This window comes from Chrysochloris asiatica, unplaced genomic scaffold (assembly GCF_000296735.1).
Source record: "Chrysochloris asiatica unplaced genomic scaffold, ChrAsi1.0 scaffold00003, whole genome shotgun sequence".
NCBI lineage: Eukaryota > Metazoa > Chordata > Mammalia > Afrosoricida > Chrysochloridae > Chrysochloris > Chrysochloris asiatica.
The window spans coordinates 48,217,096-48,233,223 of record NW_006408521.1 but is presented as its reverse complement, the minus strand read 5'-3'; the positions used below and the strand labels follow the sequence as shown (position 1 = coordinate 48,233,223).

The 16,128-nt window shown below is 44.3% G+C and overlaps 1 protein-coding gene across 1 annotated transcript in view; it reads left to right on the top strand.

Moving 5' to 3' along the window:
- The window catches only part of FAM204A (family with sequence similarity 204, member A), a 24,130-nt gene extending 8,258 nt beyond the window's left edge, over positions 1 to 15,872 (top strand). Inside the window, exons 5-7 of the mRNA XM_006831495.1 lie at positions 1,141 to 1,230; positions 15,435 to 15,541; positions 15,821 to 15,872. Of these exons, the coding sequence (XP_006831558.1) occupies positions 1,141 to 1,230; positions 15,435 to 15,541; positions 15,821 to 15,872 (249 nt within the window). The remainder of the gene's footprint in view (positions 1 to 1,140; positions 1,231 to 15,434; positions 15,542 to 15,820) is intronic.
- Positions 15,873 to 16,128: the final 256 nt, after the last annotated feature.

Sequence of the window (16,128 nt, the reverse complement as noted above, 5' to 3'; positions counted from 1 at the left end):
ACCCTCTTCCATGTGTGGTATTCATAGTCAAAATCATATATGTACCCTCTTCCATGTGTGGTATTCATAGTCAAAATTATATATGCACCCTCCTCCATGTTTGGTATTTATAGTCAAAATCATATATGCACCTTCCTCCTTGTTTGGTATTCATAGTCAAAGACTGAGTGAGGGCCTCAAGCTATAGGGCTGAGCAGTAGAGAAAAGAGGCAGAAGAAAAGTGTGCTTGAAAGTAACAGGCTCGGACAAACCAGCCTCACACTCTCTTGGCTTCCTTGGGCTCTGTCACAAAACTCCCACAGGGTGGGTGGCTTTACAGAGAAGAGCCAGATTCTCCCATGATTTAGGGGTCAGAGTTCAAGGAAGCAGCAGAGCTAGGTTCTGTGTCAGCTCGCGGGGTTCCTCCTTGTTTCTCTCAGCGCCTGGCAGTGGCCATGGGCGTTTCTTAGACTCAGAGACATCCTTGCATGCTGTCTGCCCATGTGTGGCCCTGTCTCCACGTCTGTTCGTCCATTTCATAAAACACGACTCAGAAGGGACTAGGATTAGGGCCAGCCCTCTCCGGTACGACCTCGTTAATTAACAGATAACATCTGCAAGCAACACTGTTTCCCCAAACAAAGTCATATACCAGGGGAATTCAAAAAGTTCGTGGAAAATTTGAATGAAAAGACAATGGAATTCCTTTGGAAACTTTAGGATTTCAATTTTCCTGGAGGGTGGCGCTGGGGGCGCAGTAGAATCCATAACACAAGGTAAGATGCCCTTACCGCCTACCCGCCTGAGACTTGACCAGGAGGTACCACGTGATGGCATGTAGCTGTCCTAAGAGGAAGTAGAGAGCACCTTAATCTTATGTTCTGATTCCCATTTCTTGTTATTGTGGAGGGGGATCACAGACTTTGGTGGCACAAAGACCTGGATGTAGCGCTCCTTTGTATTTGTGGAAGAACTCTGACCTCAGGTCAGCTCCCGAATGGCTTCAAGCCACCCTCCCCTCCCCAGTAACTCTCTCCTGGGGTTATTGTGGGGCTCCATGGCCTGGTGCCTAGACCTGCTCTTTGCTCAAATGTTTGTTTGCCTTTCTTTGCAGCCTTTCATTTTCAGGTGATTTTTTGTTTGTTTGTTTCTTATTTCTAGTCAGGTCTTGAAAAGAGTATCGACCAGGCTGTGGGAGAGTGGAATATTGAGAAGGCTGAGGAGCTCAGCAACCAACTAGCTACTCGAGAGGTGAGCTATCCTGAGGGCACATTGTCTGTACTCAGTACAGACAGACCTGGGAGCTATTGCGGGTTCACTGCCAGACCACCACTATAAAGCAGAAATTTGCAATAAAGCCATTTATGTGCAGTGCTTCTATAAAAATGACGTTTGCAGTAGGCTCTTTTCTGAGTGTGCTGTAGCCTCTGGAAAGGTTAAGTGTGGCGCAGAAACGCAAAGTGCGCATGCGCTATAGGAAGAATGGCGCTGATTAGACGTACTCTGTGTGTCAATTTGAGGGGAAAAACAACAAAGTATTTGTGAAGCACGATAAAGCTCAGCAAACAAGGTATGCGTAAACTACTTCATCTAAGATTCTGCTTTCCGTCCATTTTCTTCCCTTTTATCCTGCTGTTTATTTTAAATGCTAGAATTTTATTTTTGTCTGTAATGTTTTATATTATTCTGACCTGACATTTATGCTGGAAATAATCCGGGAGCGACATTCCAGGCTAGATCTCACTGAGGTCGCAAGAGTGCCCTCCCCACCCACCATATTTGACTTGGGTAAAAGATCTGCGTAAGGGCAGATCCATGCTCTCAAGCCGCATCTCCACACCTTTATTAACCTTTGCCCCCCAGCAGAGTCTGTGCATCTTCATTAGCCATCAAGAATTGTCCACCTTTCCCCCGTAGTTGTAGTAGAAAGGAGATCCACTAGATAACGCTTTTTCTAATTCCGTGAAGTTTCTGGGAGATTCCTGTACATGCCCCTCAGGGACTGTACAGTTGAGAGTCCTGCTCAGTTGAGAGTCATTGCCAAATTGTGCCAGACAGAAGATTATACGTGTTAGTTGCCTTTGAAAATAGAAGGAGACAGTTTTGCTGTCTTCCTCCTGCTCTCCTTTTCCCTCTTCCCAAAGCCCCAGGTAACCGCTAATCTTTTGTCTCCACAGATTTGTTAGGGCAGATACTTGATAAAAGTAGAATCGTAAACTGTTTGATTTTGTGTATGGCATATTTCACTTTTAGTATTTTCAGGGTTTATCCATGGTATCAGAACTTTATTCCTCTTTATGGTTAAATTGCTGCTGTTATTAACTGCTGTCGAGTCAGTTCTGACTCATGGTGATCCTGTATAGGACATCTGAGCAGCTGATGGATTTAAACTGCCGAGCTTGTAGTTTGCAGCCCAGTGCGTATCCTACAGCCCCACACCAGAGTCCTGTACTCCATTGCATGTACTAGTGAAGTCCTGGTGTGGGGCTGTAGAAAAAGCCATTCTAGGTTACCCTGTGCGGGGTTGCTATGAGTCAGAATTGACTCGACAGCCCTTAGCAACAACAACAGCATATGTATGCCTCTGCTCCATACTGTATCCACTCATCTCTAGATGGGGACTTTGGTCATTTCCATCTTGGGCCATAATGAATAATGCTACATAAAAAATACTTTGTAACGTCTTCTTTTTCTTCAAAGATGTCCTTTCCTGCATTCCAACTTTGGATACTTCCTGTGCTTTCAGTTTGACATTCCTCTAGTAACTGTCTTTTAGTTTCAATGTGTACAGCAGAGCGTTCATTGGCTGTGGTATCAGTTCCTTATTCTAGTTTGGAAGGGCCTCCGTTGTGATTCAGTGATTGATGGGGGGCTGACTGGTGCCGCCAACTCAGTGGGGTTTCCATGTCTGTGAGAGTGGGGTCCTTTTGCTTATAAGCCATCTTTGTGCCAAAGATCCTCTTTGGAATTCTCTTCTTCAACAACTATACCATCTACTATTTGTTGGTGAGTAGACTATTTTGGCACTTGAAGCACACTTCTTCATAGAAGTGTTGTTAGAAATAGTGATTCAGTTTCTTGGCCAGCTTGCAAGTAGCATTAACCCACATGAGAGCCAAACTGTATTCGTTCTATACTTCATCTCCGGAATTGGGGTGGGGAGGACCCTTGAATGTGGAAAGGGAACCCTGGTAGCATGGTGGTGAAAGCCCTTGGCTGCTGACCAAAAGGTCAGGGGTTTGAACCCTCCATCTGCTCCACGGGAGAAAGACGTAGCAGTCTGCTTCCAAGACGACTTGAGCCTTGGAAACCCTCGTCGGCCCTGTACAGTTGCTGTTGTGCCCACATAGACTGGATGGCTCTGGCTTGGGGTTTGGGGTATTACCATGGGGATGTCAGAGATTTAGGGGGTGGAGGTGGAAGAGAATCCAGTCAGTAGATTACTTTCATGGCTGCAAGGATCGGGGCACAGTCTGCCATCCTGATGGTGAGAAGAAAGCCAGGATAAAACAGAGCCCCCTGCTAGCAGGGGAGGAGATGCGGTGGTGCCGTGGTTAAGCGCTTGGCTGCTCACCAGAAGGTTGCTAGCTGAATCCGGTTGCTAGATCTGCCTCCGTGAAGGTGCATGGCGTGAGGAGCCCTGCAGGACAGTTGCACTGCTTCCTGTGGGCTCATCAGGACTCACTGGGCTCAGTTCTGCCCTCCGCTGCTGGTGCCTGAACTCCTGTCCTCTCTACTCAACAGCTTTCACTGGTCAACTTTTCTTTCTCTTTGCCATTTGGGAAGCTGCTCGTCAAAACACACAAATAGTGTCTGAGTGGTTTCAGAAATGTGTGCTTTCTTTAAGGATGTGAGGAAATTGTATACTATGACTGACCAGATATTTTCTGTTTATACACGTGGGTCTGCTCTGACAAGACTAGGGGTTGCTATTCCTTGTCACACTTCATGACAAATGAGATTGCTTTAGAAATACATGATAGTTTCAGCACTTAGAAGGCTAGTCAACGTTTTCCTCAAGTGTTCCCTTTTATTTCCATACGAATACAATTCTTTGTTCTGCTACAATTAAATTAAGTGTAGTTAGTGTGGGTTTACAGAATTCTGATTAAAAGAAAAACAATAATTGGAGCCCTATTCTTCTCCCTTTCTAAGTGGAAAAACATCTGGAACATGTTTGCTGTTCAGACACAGACACTGGAAAGATACTGATGCCATGTGAATCAAGTACCCGTGAAGAATAGCTAAAGTAATCAAGATTGAATTCTTGAATAAATAGTTTCGTTTGAGATTGAGTTTTTCCTATTCATCCCTCCGGTGCCCATCGTGCTGAAGGCCAGAGGGGAGGTTTTGAGAAGCCCGTGACTGTGAGTTTGGGGCAGAGGCCTTGGGAGTTGGATGTCCTCATGTGTAGTAGGTGGGTACCCTCTAGGAATTCAGGGCTCTTGGCTTGTAATCAGCGCCAGTGTCTCGTTGAAGAGGCTCTGACACGTCTGCTGATTGATCCTTTGCTTAGAGGCAGATTCCAGACTCTCGCTGCCTTTTCCAACCGCCATAGGGGAAACGAATGTTGGGTGACACAAGCCAGTGAAACCCGTAGGGCAGCATCGGAACCAGGTCCGCAGACAGGCCTGGGAAACCGTTTGTCAACACCAGTGTGCCTGCGTTCAGGCTGCAGTGCGCCGTCATGTGATAGGACAAGTGTGTCCTCCCACAGAGTTCTGCCCCCGTAAACGGGTGCTAGCAGTCAGGATGCATGGAACCGGGTTTGGGGGGCTGGCTCCAGTTCGTGGGTGTGAAGGCGAAGTTGTCCTGTCAGCCTTGCTGTTGCTGTAGGTGTTGTGGGGTGCTTCGGAACTACCACTCCTGTCGGTGAAACACTTCTTAGTGGCTTTCTGTCTTGGAGGAGGCGTGAAGTGGAAAATACACTTGGATTATGTCATACTGATGAACTGTTGGCACTGTTCTAATTTTGAAGAAAAAGTAAAAGGTGAGCTCTTTAAAACAATATATATATTGTTGTTGGTTCCGACTCATAGCCACCCTATACAGGGTTTCCGAGGAGCAGCTGGTGAGTTTGAATCGCCAACCTTACAGTCTAGTACTTGCCTACGGTGCCACACCAGGACTCCTGACTGCAGGCAGGGCACACTGTGGTGTTGAGGAATTGCTTCCCAGGCCTGTTTGCAGAGCTGGATTTGATGCCCCCCTATGGGTTTCACTGGCTTATGTTACACGACAAACATACACAAAAATATGTTTCTCCTATTACGGTTGGAAAAAGCAGTGAGAAGTCTGGAATCTGCCTCTGAGCAATGGCTTTATCAGCAGACACGTCACAGGCCCTCCAACTATATACATATCTAGAGAGAGAGGATGTGTGTGTGTCCTGGTGTGGCGCTGTGGGTGAATTCACTGGACTGCAGTCGGTTTGAACTGCAGTGTTGGGAGTTCAGGCTCACAGACGCTCCTCGGAAACCCCGCACAGGAGCCGACTCAATGGCAGTTAACCACAACAATGGTTCCAGCCCATGGTGTGACCCTATGCTGGGTTTTTGGGGAGCATCTGGTGAGCTCGAACCGCTGACCTAGCGGTTCAAACCAACCTGCAGTCTAACACACACACACACACACACACACACACACACGGATTTGAGCATATGTATGATTTGTTGACCACAGGCTAGAATTGGGTGAACGTTCTATTCATTGATGTTGATCGTGGAAAATGCCATCCTTTGGTTCTGTGTCTTTTTCCACATGTTTTACTCACTACAATCCAGTACACACCAGTTTCTAGAAACCAGTAGAAACAAGTAGTAAAGCGTCGATTTCATTAAGGAGGTAGCAGCTTGGTTGAATCTTACAGTTTAGAAGGGGCATTTTTCTCCAGGCATCTTCGCTTGGCCTGCTGTAGAGAAAAGCCAGCTTGGTTTGGCAACCCAGCAATGAGTTTCTGTCATGGAATGAGTCATGCCTACGCTAACGAGACGTACTGCTCAGTGGGTGTCAGGTATACCTGGAGGGATAGAGTCGAGGAAGAGAGAGAGCGTTTGGATTTTGTGTGAGCTTTGTGTTTTATGGCCGTCCAGATTGTGTTTTCTGTAAATGACTGCAGTGGGAGGCTGTTCGACAGCACCATGTAAATTTGGGTCTTTGAAAATGCCAGTACTTCTTCTTGTAGCCTTGCCACCAGTTTGTGCAGCTGAGAAAGAGGAACCGAGTTTGTAAGGTATTAATATTCCCATCCAAGAGATTTTTGTTGTAATCCACTATCATCTTTGCTATGGCCCCAAACCTGTGATTTTGAAGGGTGATAATGATAAAATCTTTCATATTTTACATTTTCTTGAGCTTATAAATGAGCACCTAAGGCATTGGCTTCAGCTGTTACTGCTTCTGAGCACAATACGTGTCTAGGATCTAAGCAAGGAGCCGCTGAGGAAAACATTACCTCAGCTTAATAGTTTCATAGGCACATATTCATTTATAAATCTGCAAGATGAGTTCCACCGAGAATTTTAATTCTGCCACTGAGTACGTACATTTTTAGATTGCAAAGCATGTAATGATTCTAATGTTGAAATATTAAGCTTTTTAGTATGTAAATAAAGGTGGTAAATAGGGCCCTTTTAAAAAAACTAAAGTTGGAATTTATCTGATTGCATTCTTTGACAGCAAAGTGAATGAAATATTCTCTGAATTTAGTGGCGTTGTAGAGGTAAGCACTGGACAGCAAGCCACAAGGTCAGTGGTTCAGAGCCACCAGCTGCTCCTTGGAAACCCTGTACAGGGTCACTATGAATTGGAAAGACTCGACGGCACTTCACAGTAACCACAAGTTTGGGCCAGTTACTAATGTTTTAGAGCTTTTTCCTAGAAAATCTGTAGATACTCATTGAAGAGGGTTAGGTACACATTTGAAGGTGTGATTGCCGCATCTCGTATTCAACATCTAAAAAGTCGTCATTTCTCATCAATCCTTCGGATGCTGCAGAGTTCACAGCTGGTTGGTTGCTGTTCGACCACCTGCTAAAGATTGCCTTTCCACCCCAGGTTCCGGTATTCCCCGCTTTACACTTGACGCCATTTTGTTTGAAGACCTACATTAGTACCTGTGTTAACCAATGGAAAGAAATCCGAAGAGAATTTTCATCTTTCTTGAGAAAAAGTGTGTGTTAGTGGGCAGCTTTTGTCAGTTAGACAGCCAGTGCCCCGAGCAGCGAGAGTGGTGTTACCAGGCTCCTTCCCAGGACTTGACTTGCTGTCTCCTCGGTTGCCAGCGCTGTGAACTCTGTGAGCACCGGGTTTGTGTGGTTGTGGGTCTGATGTGGCGTTTGGTATGACTTGGTAGGTTATTTTGGGTCTGGGAATGCTCAAAAATCTTTCAGTATAAATGAATGGTAATTTCTGCTTTGTTTTGTGCCATTTTGACCTAAGAAAGGTTTCATTAGAAGGGGCTGCATTTGGATGGTGGGGGACCACTGGCGATCTTCTTACATGCAGATTCTGCCACAGTATGTTGGGTGGAAATGCACATTCTCATCAGGATTCAGACTAGAAGGAACTAGTTCAGAGTCCTGGATGCTCAGGTATCTGCTGTAACATTCAGAATTGTCCAATCCGGTTTATTCTTAGGCTTTGGTTTCCCCAGAGGTTTCTGGCTACAATGTACCCTTTTCATTTCAGTGAGATTTATGGAGCTATAGTCCAGCTTATCTTGATAGTATAAATAGGAGCTTTGGAAGGCCCATAGCCTCTCCAAAAAAAGAACCTCAGATTTTGGCCAAATTTACCTGCCAAAATACCATGAATTACAGATGCAGTCAAACTTAATAACTTTTAAGTTATTTCTAGACTGTATTATTTTCAAAGCTGTAATTTTTAGGAGAGGCTTGTGCATCAAAAAAAAAAAAAAAAAAAAGCCGAACACATTGCAAAAAGGACACATAGCTGTGAAGCAAATCTTGCGATTCGAAACTCTGTATTCTGTAATTCAGAGAGCAGAATTGGTTTCTTTCTGTGTTTTGTGAATATTTTCTTTGGATACAAATAATCTTGACAGCCATGTTTCCAAGGTAAAGATGTGTCCAGCTCTGAAGCCGAACAGTACACTCCAATTAGCTGTTAGAAGGATTTATCATGGGAACCTGTGACCCTGCTGAGGGATGGCAGACTCTTCTGTTGTCTTAATTATCGTGATTTCCAGCATCGAAGATTGCATAAGCTCGCTAACACTCCACGGCCTGTGATTTGTGTACATTATGGATTTGAAATGCAAGATCTCCACATTTGCTGGATTCAGGAATATGTAAAAAAAAAAAAAAAAAAAAATATATATATATATATATATATATATATTCTAAGCACAGGTGTTGCTCTGAAAGCAGATGGGGTTTTTTGATAGTTGTTTTTTTAATGTAAATGATTATCTCATACAAAGTGATCCGCTTACGACCTGCCTGGCAAGATGTGTTGTATTTCTGTCCGAATGGAATATGGTGATGTTGCACAGCTCTGTCCTCGGTCCCTGCTCCCTTTCTTCCTCTCCCCAGGTAGGCCGACCACTTGAGGAGCATGTTCTCTGTGGCCGAGTTCTCTGAGGAGCAATGTCAAACGAACAAACCCCCCTGGACTAGACTGACTTTGCTGCTCCGAGCCTTCAGCCGCTCTCATGTGAAGGTGGGCGCTTCCCGCCTACAGAGGGGATATGAGGGGGGCTTCAAAATGTTCATGGAAAAATTCCATGATCTTTTCATTCTTTTTCCTTAAACTTTTGAACCCGAACAGACGCCTCTCAGTGCCGTCTGGAGTCCCCTGTTCTCTGTGTGTCTCCTCTTAGTCTTAGGAAAGTCAGGGGCCTGTTAAATGATTGTCTTCTTTCTCGGCAGCCTCAGTCCCCTTAGTTTCTGGAAGTCAGTCAGTTAGGATACGTAGATGAGCAGTTAGCACAAAGATAAGCTGTGGGCTCTCCAGCTTCAGAGAGGTTGAATTCCTTTACATTTAGTCATCTAAAGATAGCATTTCCATTACAAACTCTGAAAAGGTATACAGCCTTAAAGATGGTGGCGCATGCTAGCATCACAAACATCAGACTAGTGGTGGCTCTGTGACAAGTGTGACTCTCCAAAGAAGTGGAGCTAGTATGTATGATGGGCACAGGTGGTCACAGGCCCTGGGCACCACTGAACAGTTGCCACTCGGCACGTTAAACCTCGTTGCCATCGGCTCTGTTTCCCAGACATCGGCTTGCTGGCTTCTGCTCCACCGATCCCATTGTGGGAGGCTGGTTGCTTTTAACCTTTGCGGGTGAGTGGGGGGGATCACCTACGATAGCGTTCCTCCTGCTCTCTCGTAATTACGTTGATCTGTGCTGTTAACAAACCTTAAAAAAGATTTTAGATGTTACAAGTCTCATTAAAGAGACAGACAAAGCACAGTTTATACTGTAGATTTTTTCTGCAGTTCAATTAATCAGCATGTTTTCTCTTTTAATTAAAACCATTTTAGTAAATTAAAGCCCACAGCAAAACACATATATAATTTGTTTGTAATTAGCTCTTAATTGGTGGTAGTTGAAGCTTAGCACCCTTGGTTTCTTTCTTCATGATTGCCATTTTATTAGCAGCCAGTCATTAATTAATCTTTTTCTAATTAGCTTATAAAACTGTTGATGGCACATTATTGTAAATGTGATTTTAAGTTCAAAGCTTGTTAATAAGCTTTCTTACTCAGAAGAACAGAGATAAAGAAATTGCTGAAAACAGTACTACAGTTCTTTAAAAAAACAAAACTGTCTTTCTTATGAGGACTTTAGTAAAGCATCTAACAGCTTCTCGTTAATTTTTTAATGCTTTTTTCCCCTCATGAATGGAGTAAGTTGCTTGAATGTAAATGTCTGTATCCAAGAATAATTTCAGCAGTAGAAAATATTTTCTCCCTCCTTTAGAATACTGTAATCTACATGTAATTTGAAGGCTTAATAGTCATCATTAAAACAGGTGTTATGCAAACTATTGCACTCTGAAATCAAAGTTGAGGCTATAAATCAAAGTATATCTTCTCATACCTCTTGGACAAAATGCACACATTGCGTAAATTGCACGGTGTCTCACACATGCGATGGATGATCACATATCATATATAGGAATGTGCATGTATACAGTACAGATCTTTTTGATGTGCTTTGTTGGGTTATATTTTGAAATAAAAGCCATGGATCTTTTAAGTGATACAGAATTGTAAGTACAAAAGTGAATGAGTATGTATACAGAAACACATATTCCCCAAACTTCTGTAAACCCAGGTGGTCACCTTTTTACATAATATTGGAATGAGGTTATTTTTTATAGCAGAGAGCAAGTTAGAGTTTAAATGACTGACTCTGGCATAGTTGATTTGCTGGCACCAGAGAGGGCTTGGGCTTCTCAGGTGTGACCCTGGAGAGAAAGGTCCCCATCTCAAAGTGGAGAAGCTGCATTCACTTTGGGAAGCTCATGTGTACCCCAGACTGAGTTGTGGTATGTGTGACACACATTTGCCATGTCATATCCTTCCTTGCGGTGGACCAGCAACTTCATGAAACTCCAAAACTGCATGGCCTCCCGAGCTATGTATCCATATGAGCACAGAGTTTGGAAAGTTCAAAAAAAGCCACCACCCAGCAGCAGTCATGGCGGTGGTTAATGGAAGTGCTGTTTCTTCCTTGCTCTTTGAACTTTGCTTTTTCCACAGTGGCTATTTCTTTGCTTGTTTCTAGAAGGCATTTTATGATGCCATGCAAGAGACACTAGAAAGGGATAGCTGACAAGGAAAAAATTAAAAATTGGATAAAAAGTAAATGAATAATGTCATATTACTAAAAAGATGAGAGGCTAATTTGTGCCGACTTTTTGCTAATTTTGTTCAAGCCTCAAAATGAGGAGCTGTCACCCGTTCTGTGTAGCGCTGACGGCAGTGCCAATGATCCATGAAATAAGCTGCCGCTGGCTTTGTTCTGATAAGAATGAACAAATCTGCACAATGTTCGGCTCCCAGAATCTCATTTTCATACTTGCATGCGGGCTCAAAGAAATAAGCTGTTTGCAGGCCTGATTAATCAGACATTGGAGGGGTTTTTGTCTCTTTGATCTCTTTCGTCTCCTAGGTAACTTGCTTGACATTAATGTTGAGCTTGAGTAAAGACAATCAGGAATTGTCGACCAAACTGATATAAAAATTAAAGACCTTAACACTTTAAGGGCTCCAGTAATGGTTCCGCTTTACTTCAGAAAACATCTGTTTTCATTTAATTAAAGAACAAAAGAGAATGGCATAAATATTTTTCATAGAGACCTATTATTCCATAAAAAAAGTTAAAGTATGATAATTGGTATTTTTAAATAAGAGCCCTGGAAGTGTTCAAAAGGGAGGAAAACTTCATAAATCTGTGCCACGCCAGTAATTTGGAGATGAGTAAATCCTTTATGAAATGGATAAGAAGTGTGCAGTTGTGATTGATGAAGCTGTTTGGAATCAGATGCTTCAGGTGATTATCAGCTAACTTTATTACTGGCCAGATTCCGCGGAAAAACGAACTTTGTTTTGCAAGTTTGTCTTTTCGAAATCTGTACTACATTACAAGGGATGTGCCATTATATCTATTTTACAACCGATGTGATTTGCACACGCTAAACCTGTAAAATTGAAAGGAATTACAGAAATGTCGCCGTGCATTTGCTTGCGGTTCTGCAGCGGCTTTTACAAATCTTCCAAGTGGCTGTGAAGATGAACGTCTCGAGGGTCCAGACAGGGCCCTGCTTTTCCAACCAGCTAAAGCCCTTATCGTAAATCCAAGCAAAGTACCAGTAATCTTTTTGAAAGACCTTTTATGGCTTTTAATATATCCCAAATTAGAACATTTTACACCCTTGGTTCCTGAAATATGGTGATAAAAAGCCTTTAGAGCTTAATTTTCCTTACCGCATGCTCTGACCAATTTGCAGTTCTTTGTGATAATGTTTAGACACCTTAATTAAAATGCAGCAAAATAGTGGATGTTCTATATGGAAAACGCTGTTACTTCGGTTCCACATACAAAAAACTATACACACACACACACATATTTTTGTATACGTGTATATATATTTTTTCATTTTAAGACATTTCTTTCCACACCATGTTGCTATAGTTATCTGATGACCCGAAACCATTTTTTAATATGAAAACCATTGACACCGAGCTTTTGTGATGTTTACACAGGGCATGAAGATGCATTTTTCTTCTCAACAGAAGCAAAAGGGGTATTCTTGCCAGCCTAGACTTTGTGTGTGTAATACTGAAACACAGCACAGTAGTCTGGTACTTGAATTAGTCATCTTGCCGGGAAAATGCATTTCTTCTCGACTGTCTTAGCCCACAGAATGGAAAAATCAAATGGTCCATTCTTTCACATCAGTAAGTGAGACACAGTCATAGTGTGTATGCAGGCCACTAGAAAGGCTAAGACGTGTCATGGTCAATATAAGCCAAACAATTTTCCCTGTAAAATATGTAGGCCAGCCTTGTTTAATGTTTATCAGCTGAGGAACATTACATTTAGTCTAACCTAAGGGAAAATACAGCTGAAAATAGGCCGTGGACGGCAAGAAGTCTGTTTTAGAGTGCTGCCCATGTACCCCATCGGTTCTTCTATCTGCTTTGTCCAGAGAATGATGGCGCCTGCTCCGCTGGAGCTTTGCTCACTACGTTCTAGTGGATTCTTGTCAACAAGTGGTGCCGTGTCTTAAGGAACATGGGCTCAGGCTCTGCTCCAGGGTTGGATGACTCACGACAGGTCTGTGAGAATCACACACTGGGCTGCTTTTCCTTGGTCGGTCCTAACTCCTGGAAACCGTATACTGGGAAGTCTCAAGAAATTCAAAATGCAAACGAGTGAAGGCTGCGCAAGCCAGAACCCGTGCAGGAAAGAAAAGCCTGGCAGAGGAAGTGGGGAGACTCACGGATTTTCCATTGACATGAACGAGGGCAAAGGGTCAGACTGGTCAACTTGTGAGAGCCAGAACGGCAAGGCAGTGTTGTTGGCTTCCGACTCTCAGCTTTCTCTCTCCGGAGCTTCATTTATAGCAGTTACATGGCAAGAATGGTTCCGGCCATTTCTGTTTCTTGCATCAAGGGTGTTGTTAACTGCCGTTCAGTCATAGTGACCTTGTATAGGGTTTTCAAAGGCTTGTAAATGTGGCAGTGGAAAGTCTCATCTTGCCCTCTCTGATTGGCCTGTGATTCACAGCCACAGTCCTGTAGTCTCCCTTCAAATACTAGATCGACTAGCTGAGTGGGTCTTTTTTATGAGAGGTTCCGTTATTTATAGGGGCTTGACAACACTCTTTCATATAACAGATCTGCGTTTGTTATGTAACACTTAGAGATGGAGTTCATAGGAAAGTCCGGATCACTGGCCAAGGAAGAGACCACTCCACGTGGATGTGGACAGAGCAGTTGTGGGTCTCTGTTCCATGCATCACGTGATGCTTCGTGGGCAGTGCATTCACAGCTCACCTATAGTCCCAAGGCACCGCCGCACCCCCCCAGCTCCTGTGCATTTAGAGGATCCTTGTGAGCAGAGAGGAGCTGTCACTTCTGGCCTAACACATATGAAAGCCAGTGTGACCCCTGCCAGCTCTCTCATCCTTGGCCATCATGACCATGAAAACTACATATCTCTGTACAGCCACCCCAGGATGGAGTGAACCCTGCCAGTCCAGGGCAGACTTCAAGTGGAGCAAGAAATAAACAGGAACCAGTGAGCTGTGAGCATTGGTCTAGTAGTGCAGCATCGGCTGACAGGGGCTAACTTGATTTTTACTTTGACAAGTGGGTCGTTTCTCCGTGGCTAGGAAATCCATCCCCATGACAAAATTGTGCCACAGTGTCCTTCCAGAGTCTCCTCTTTGTCTTTGATGATGATGCCAGAGCCCTTTGGTTCTTAGCCTTTTGTTGTTAGTGTCTTAGATGAACTTTGCTGCTATTAAGAACAGCGAGTATAAAGAGAACCCCAAGGACAACGCCAGGATTGAAGGCATCCCTTGCAGCTAGTCCCCCAAAAGGCAAGTAAGCCCTGTTTTGGTCAGTGTTGCCGCTGCAGCTCCTAGAGGAGTGCCTTCGTGCTCTCAGCGCTGTCTGTTGAGTGAATATTGTCCGTGAGTTTGGGGAGGACACGGAGGCTACTCTGCTGTCTCACGTGGGTTCTCACAACTCACCCTGCTTCCCTCAGAGACTTTCCTATTGCCACTGACCAGTGCCGCACCCTGATTTCATGTCACGTGGTGTCCGTTCCCTGGGCTGGAAACTCACACCAGTCGCATCAGTCTCAGCCTGATTAGTGAATTCTAGTCAGTGCCAGACTGCTCTCCGAGGTCAGCTGAAAGAATTGTCAAGCCTGCCAGGAGCCTCCCAGCCCTAAACTGGCTTCTCTCCTGATCTGCGGCCTGCCTGTGCTGGTGAGAAGCAGAGCCCCACAACCTGAGCTTCACAACATTGATGCTCCGGTGGCTTCCAGCCTGTCCTTTAGTACAGGGATGGAGACAACAAGGGATACCAGGACGAGAGCTGGAACCTTTGTTGTTTAAACTGGACCTTCACAGAACTTTGGAGCCATCCACGTGGGCGGACATTTCATATATGAGCCCACAAATGCTAGAAGACAGAACCGTGCGAGAGGCCCTCCAGAGCCGAGAGCTGGGCTGAGCAAGTGTGTGAGCGTGGTCACCTTGAGGCGTCTGCTTGAGTTGAATTAGCGAGGCCTTCTGGGAAGTGGATCCATTTGGACTGGGCCTGTAGGACTGGCAGTTGGGTGTACAGAGGAGCATGGACAAGGGGCTGGGGCAGAAGCCTCACGGAGGTACCATGGTCCTAGTGCCCCACCTTCACCTCTCAGCACCATCGCATTCTTCTTCCTGTGGGTGAATTTAACACCATTGCCCATCCTACAAAGTGCATTTGTGAAGGAGTAATTAGCTCTCCCATGTTTTATTAATCACATCTCCGACTGCCAATCAGAGCTCCTGATGAGTAGGAGATAGCCATGTGGTCCTACTGAGTCGCTGTAATTCTAGCCCCAAGCAAAGGCACTTGATGTCTCTGTCAGTGTGCACAGTCTTATCACGCCTGCTTCCCTGTTCAGCCTCCTGAAATGCTGCAAGGGCCTCATTACTACCTCTGTGGACCCTCAGGGGCCTCCGTGTGGGCAGGATTACTGGCTAGGAGAGTGGGAGCGGCAGGGTGAGGGGGTCTGGAGAGGTGAGGGAAACATGGGTCACCTCGAGAAACTCATTATGCTCTAGGTGTGTGATGAGAATGTCGAATTTCTAGACATGACTTCCATACCCACAGGTTCTCAAGGATTTGTTTTGTAATTTTGGCATTAATGGAAGATTGAGTTTTCACTTTGTTTTCTTTCCCTTTTCTGTAATTCTTAGCTTGGTGTTAAAATTGCCAAAGCAATTGCCTGCCACAACTTTGTAAAAGCCAAAAAGGAGGCTGAACATTCACAGGTGGTTCGAAAAAAGAAGAAACTTGCATGGGGGTAAGTGTCAGAGTCTCAGTAGTTACTTCATTAACTTCAAAGGCGTTCGAGAGCTCCTCCCTCATACAGTGTATGGGTCTAGTTGGTGTGTAGTTCTGATTCATTTTCTTCTTTGAATCCAGTGTGGAGGTCTTTATCTTGTTTATTGTGTAATCAGTGGAGTATGTGAAAGATTTTTACATTTGTTTTACTTTGGGTACTTACTAAACAGTCTGCTTTAGCAAGAGTGATCCTTACATCTTAGAAATAAATTGAAACTGTCTATGCTCTTCATTATAGATTTGAAGCAAAGAAGAGATGGGAAACCAAAAGCAACATGGGATATATGTAACCTGCCAGAGTTCTTCAAGAGCTTTCTAGACTCCCAAGTGCACAATTGACTGAAAAGATTGTCTTGCTGATTCTCAATATGCCAAAAAGCTGATAGAAGTAGACAAAGTAAGCATAAAATTTGGGAGTCGATTATCAGACCGGTTCTGTCTTTTTCCTGTGGGAGCAGAGCATTCTGTTACTGGGATGGGATACCTAAGCGCAGCCGCAGAAAGAAATGGCAGGAAGCATTGGCTAACTACGCAGTCTGTTGGGTA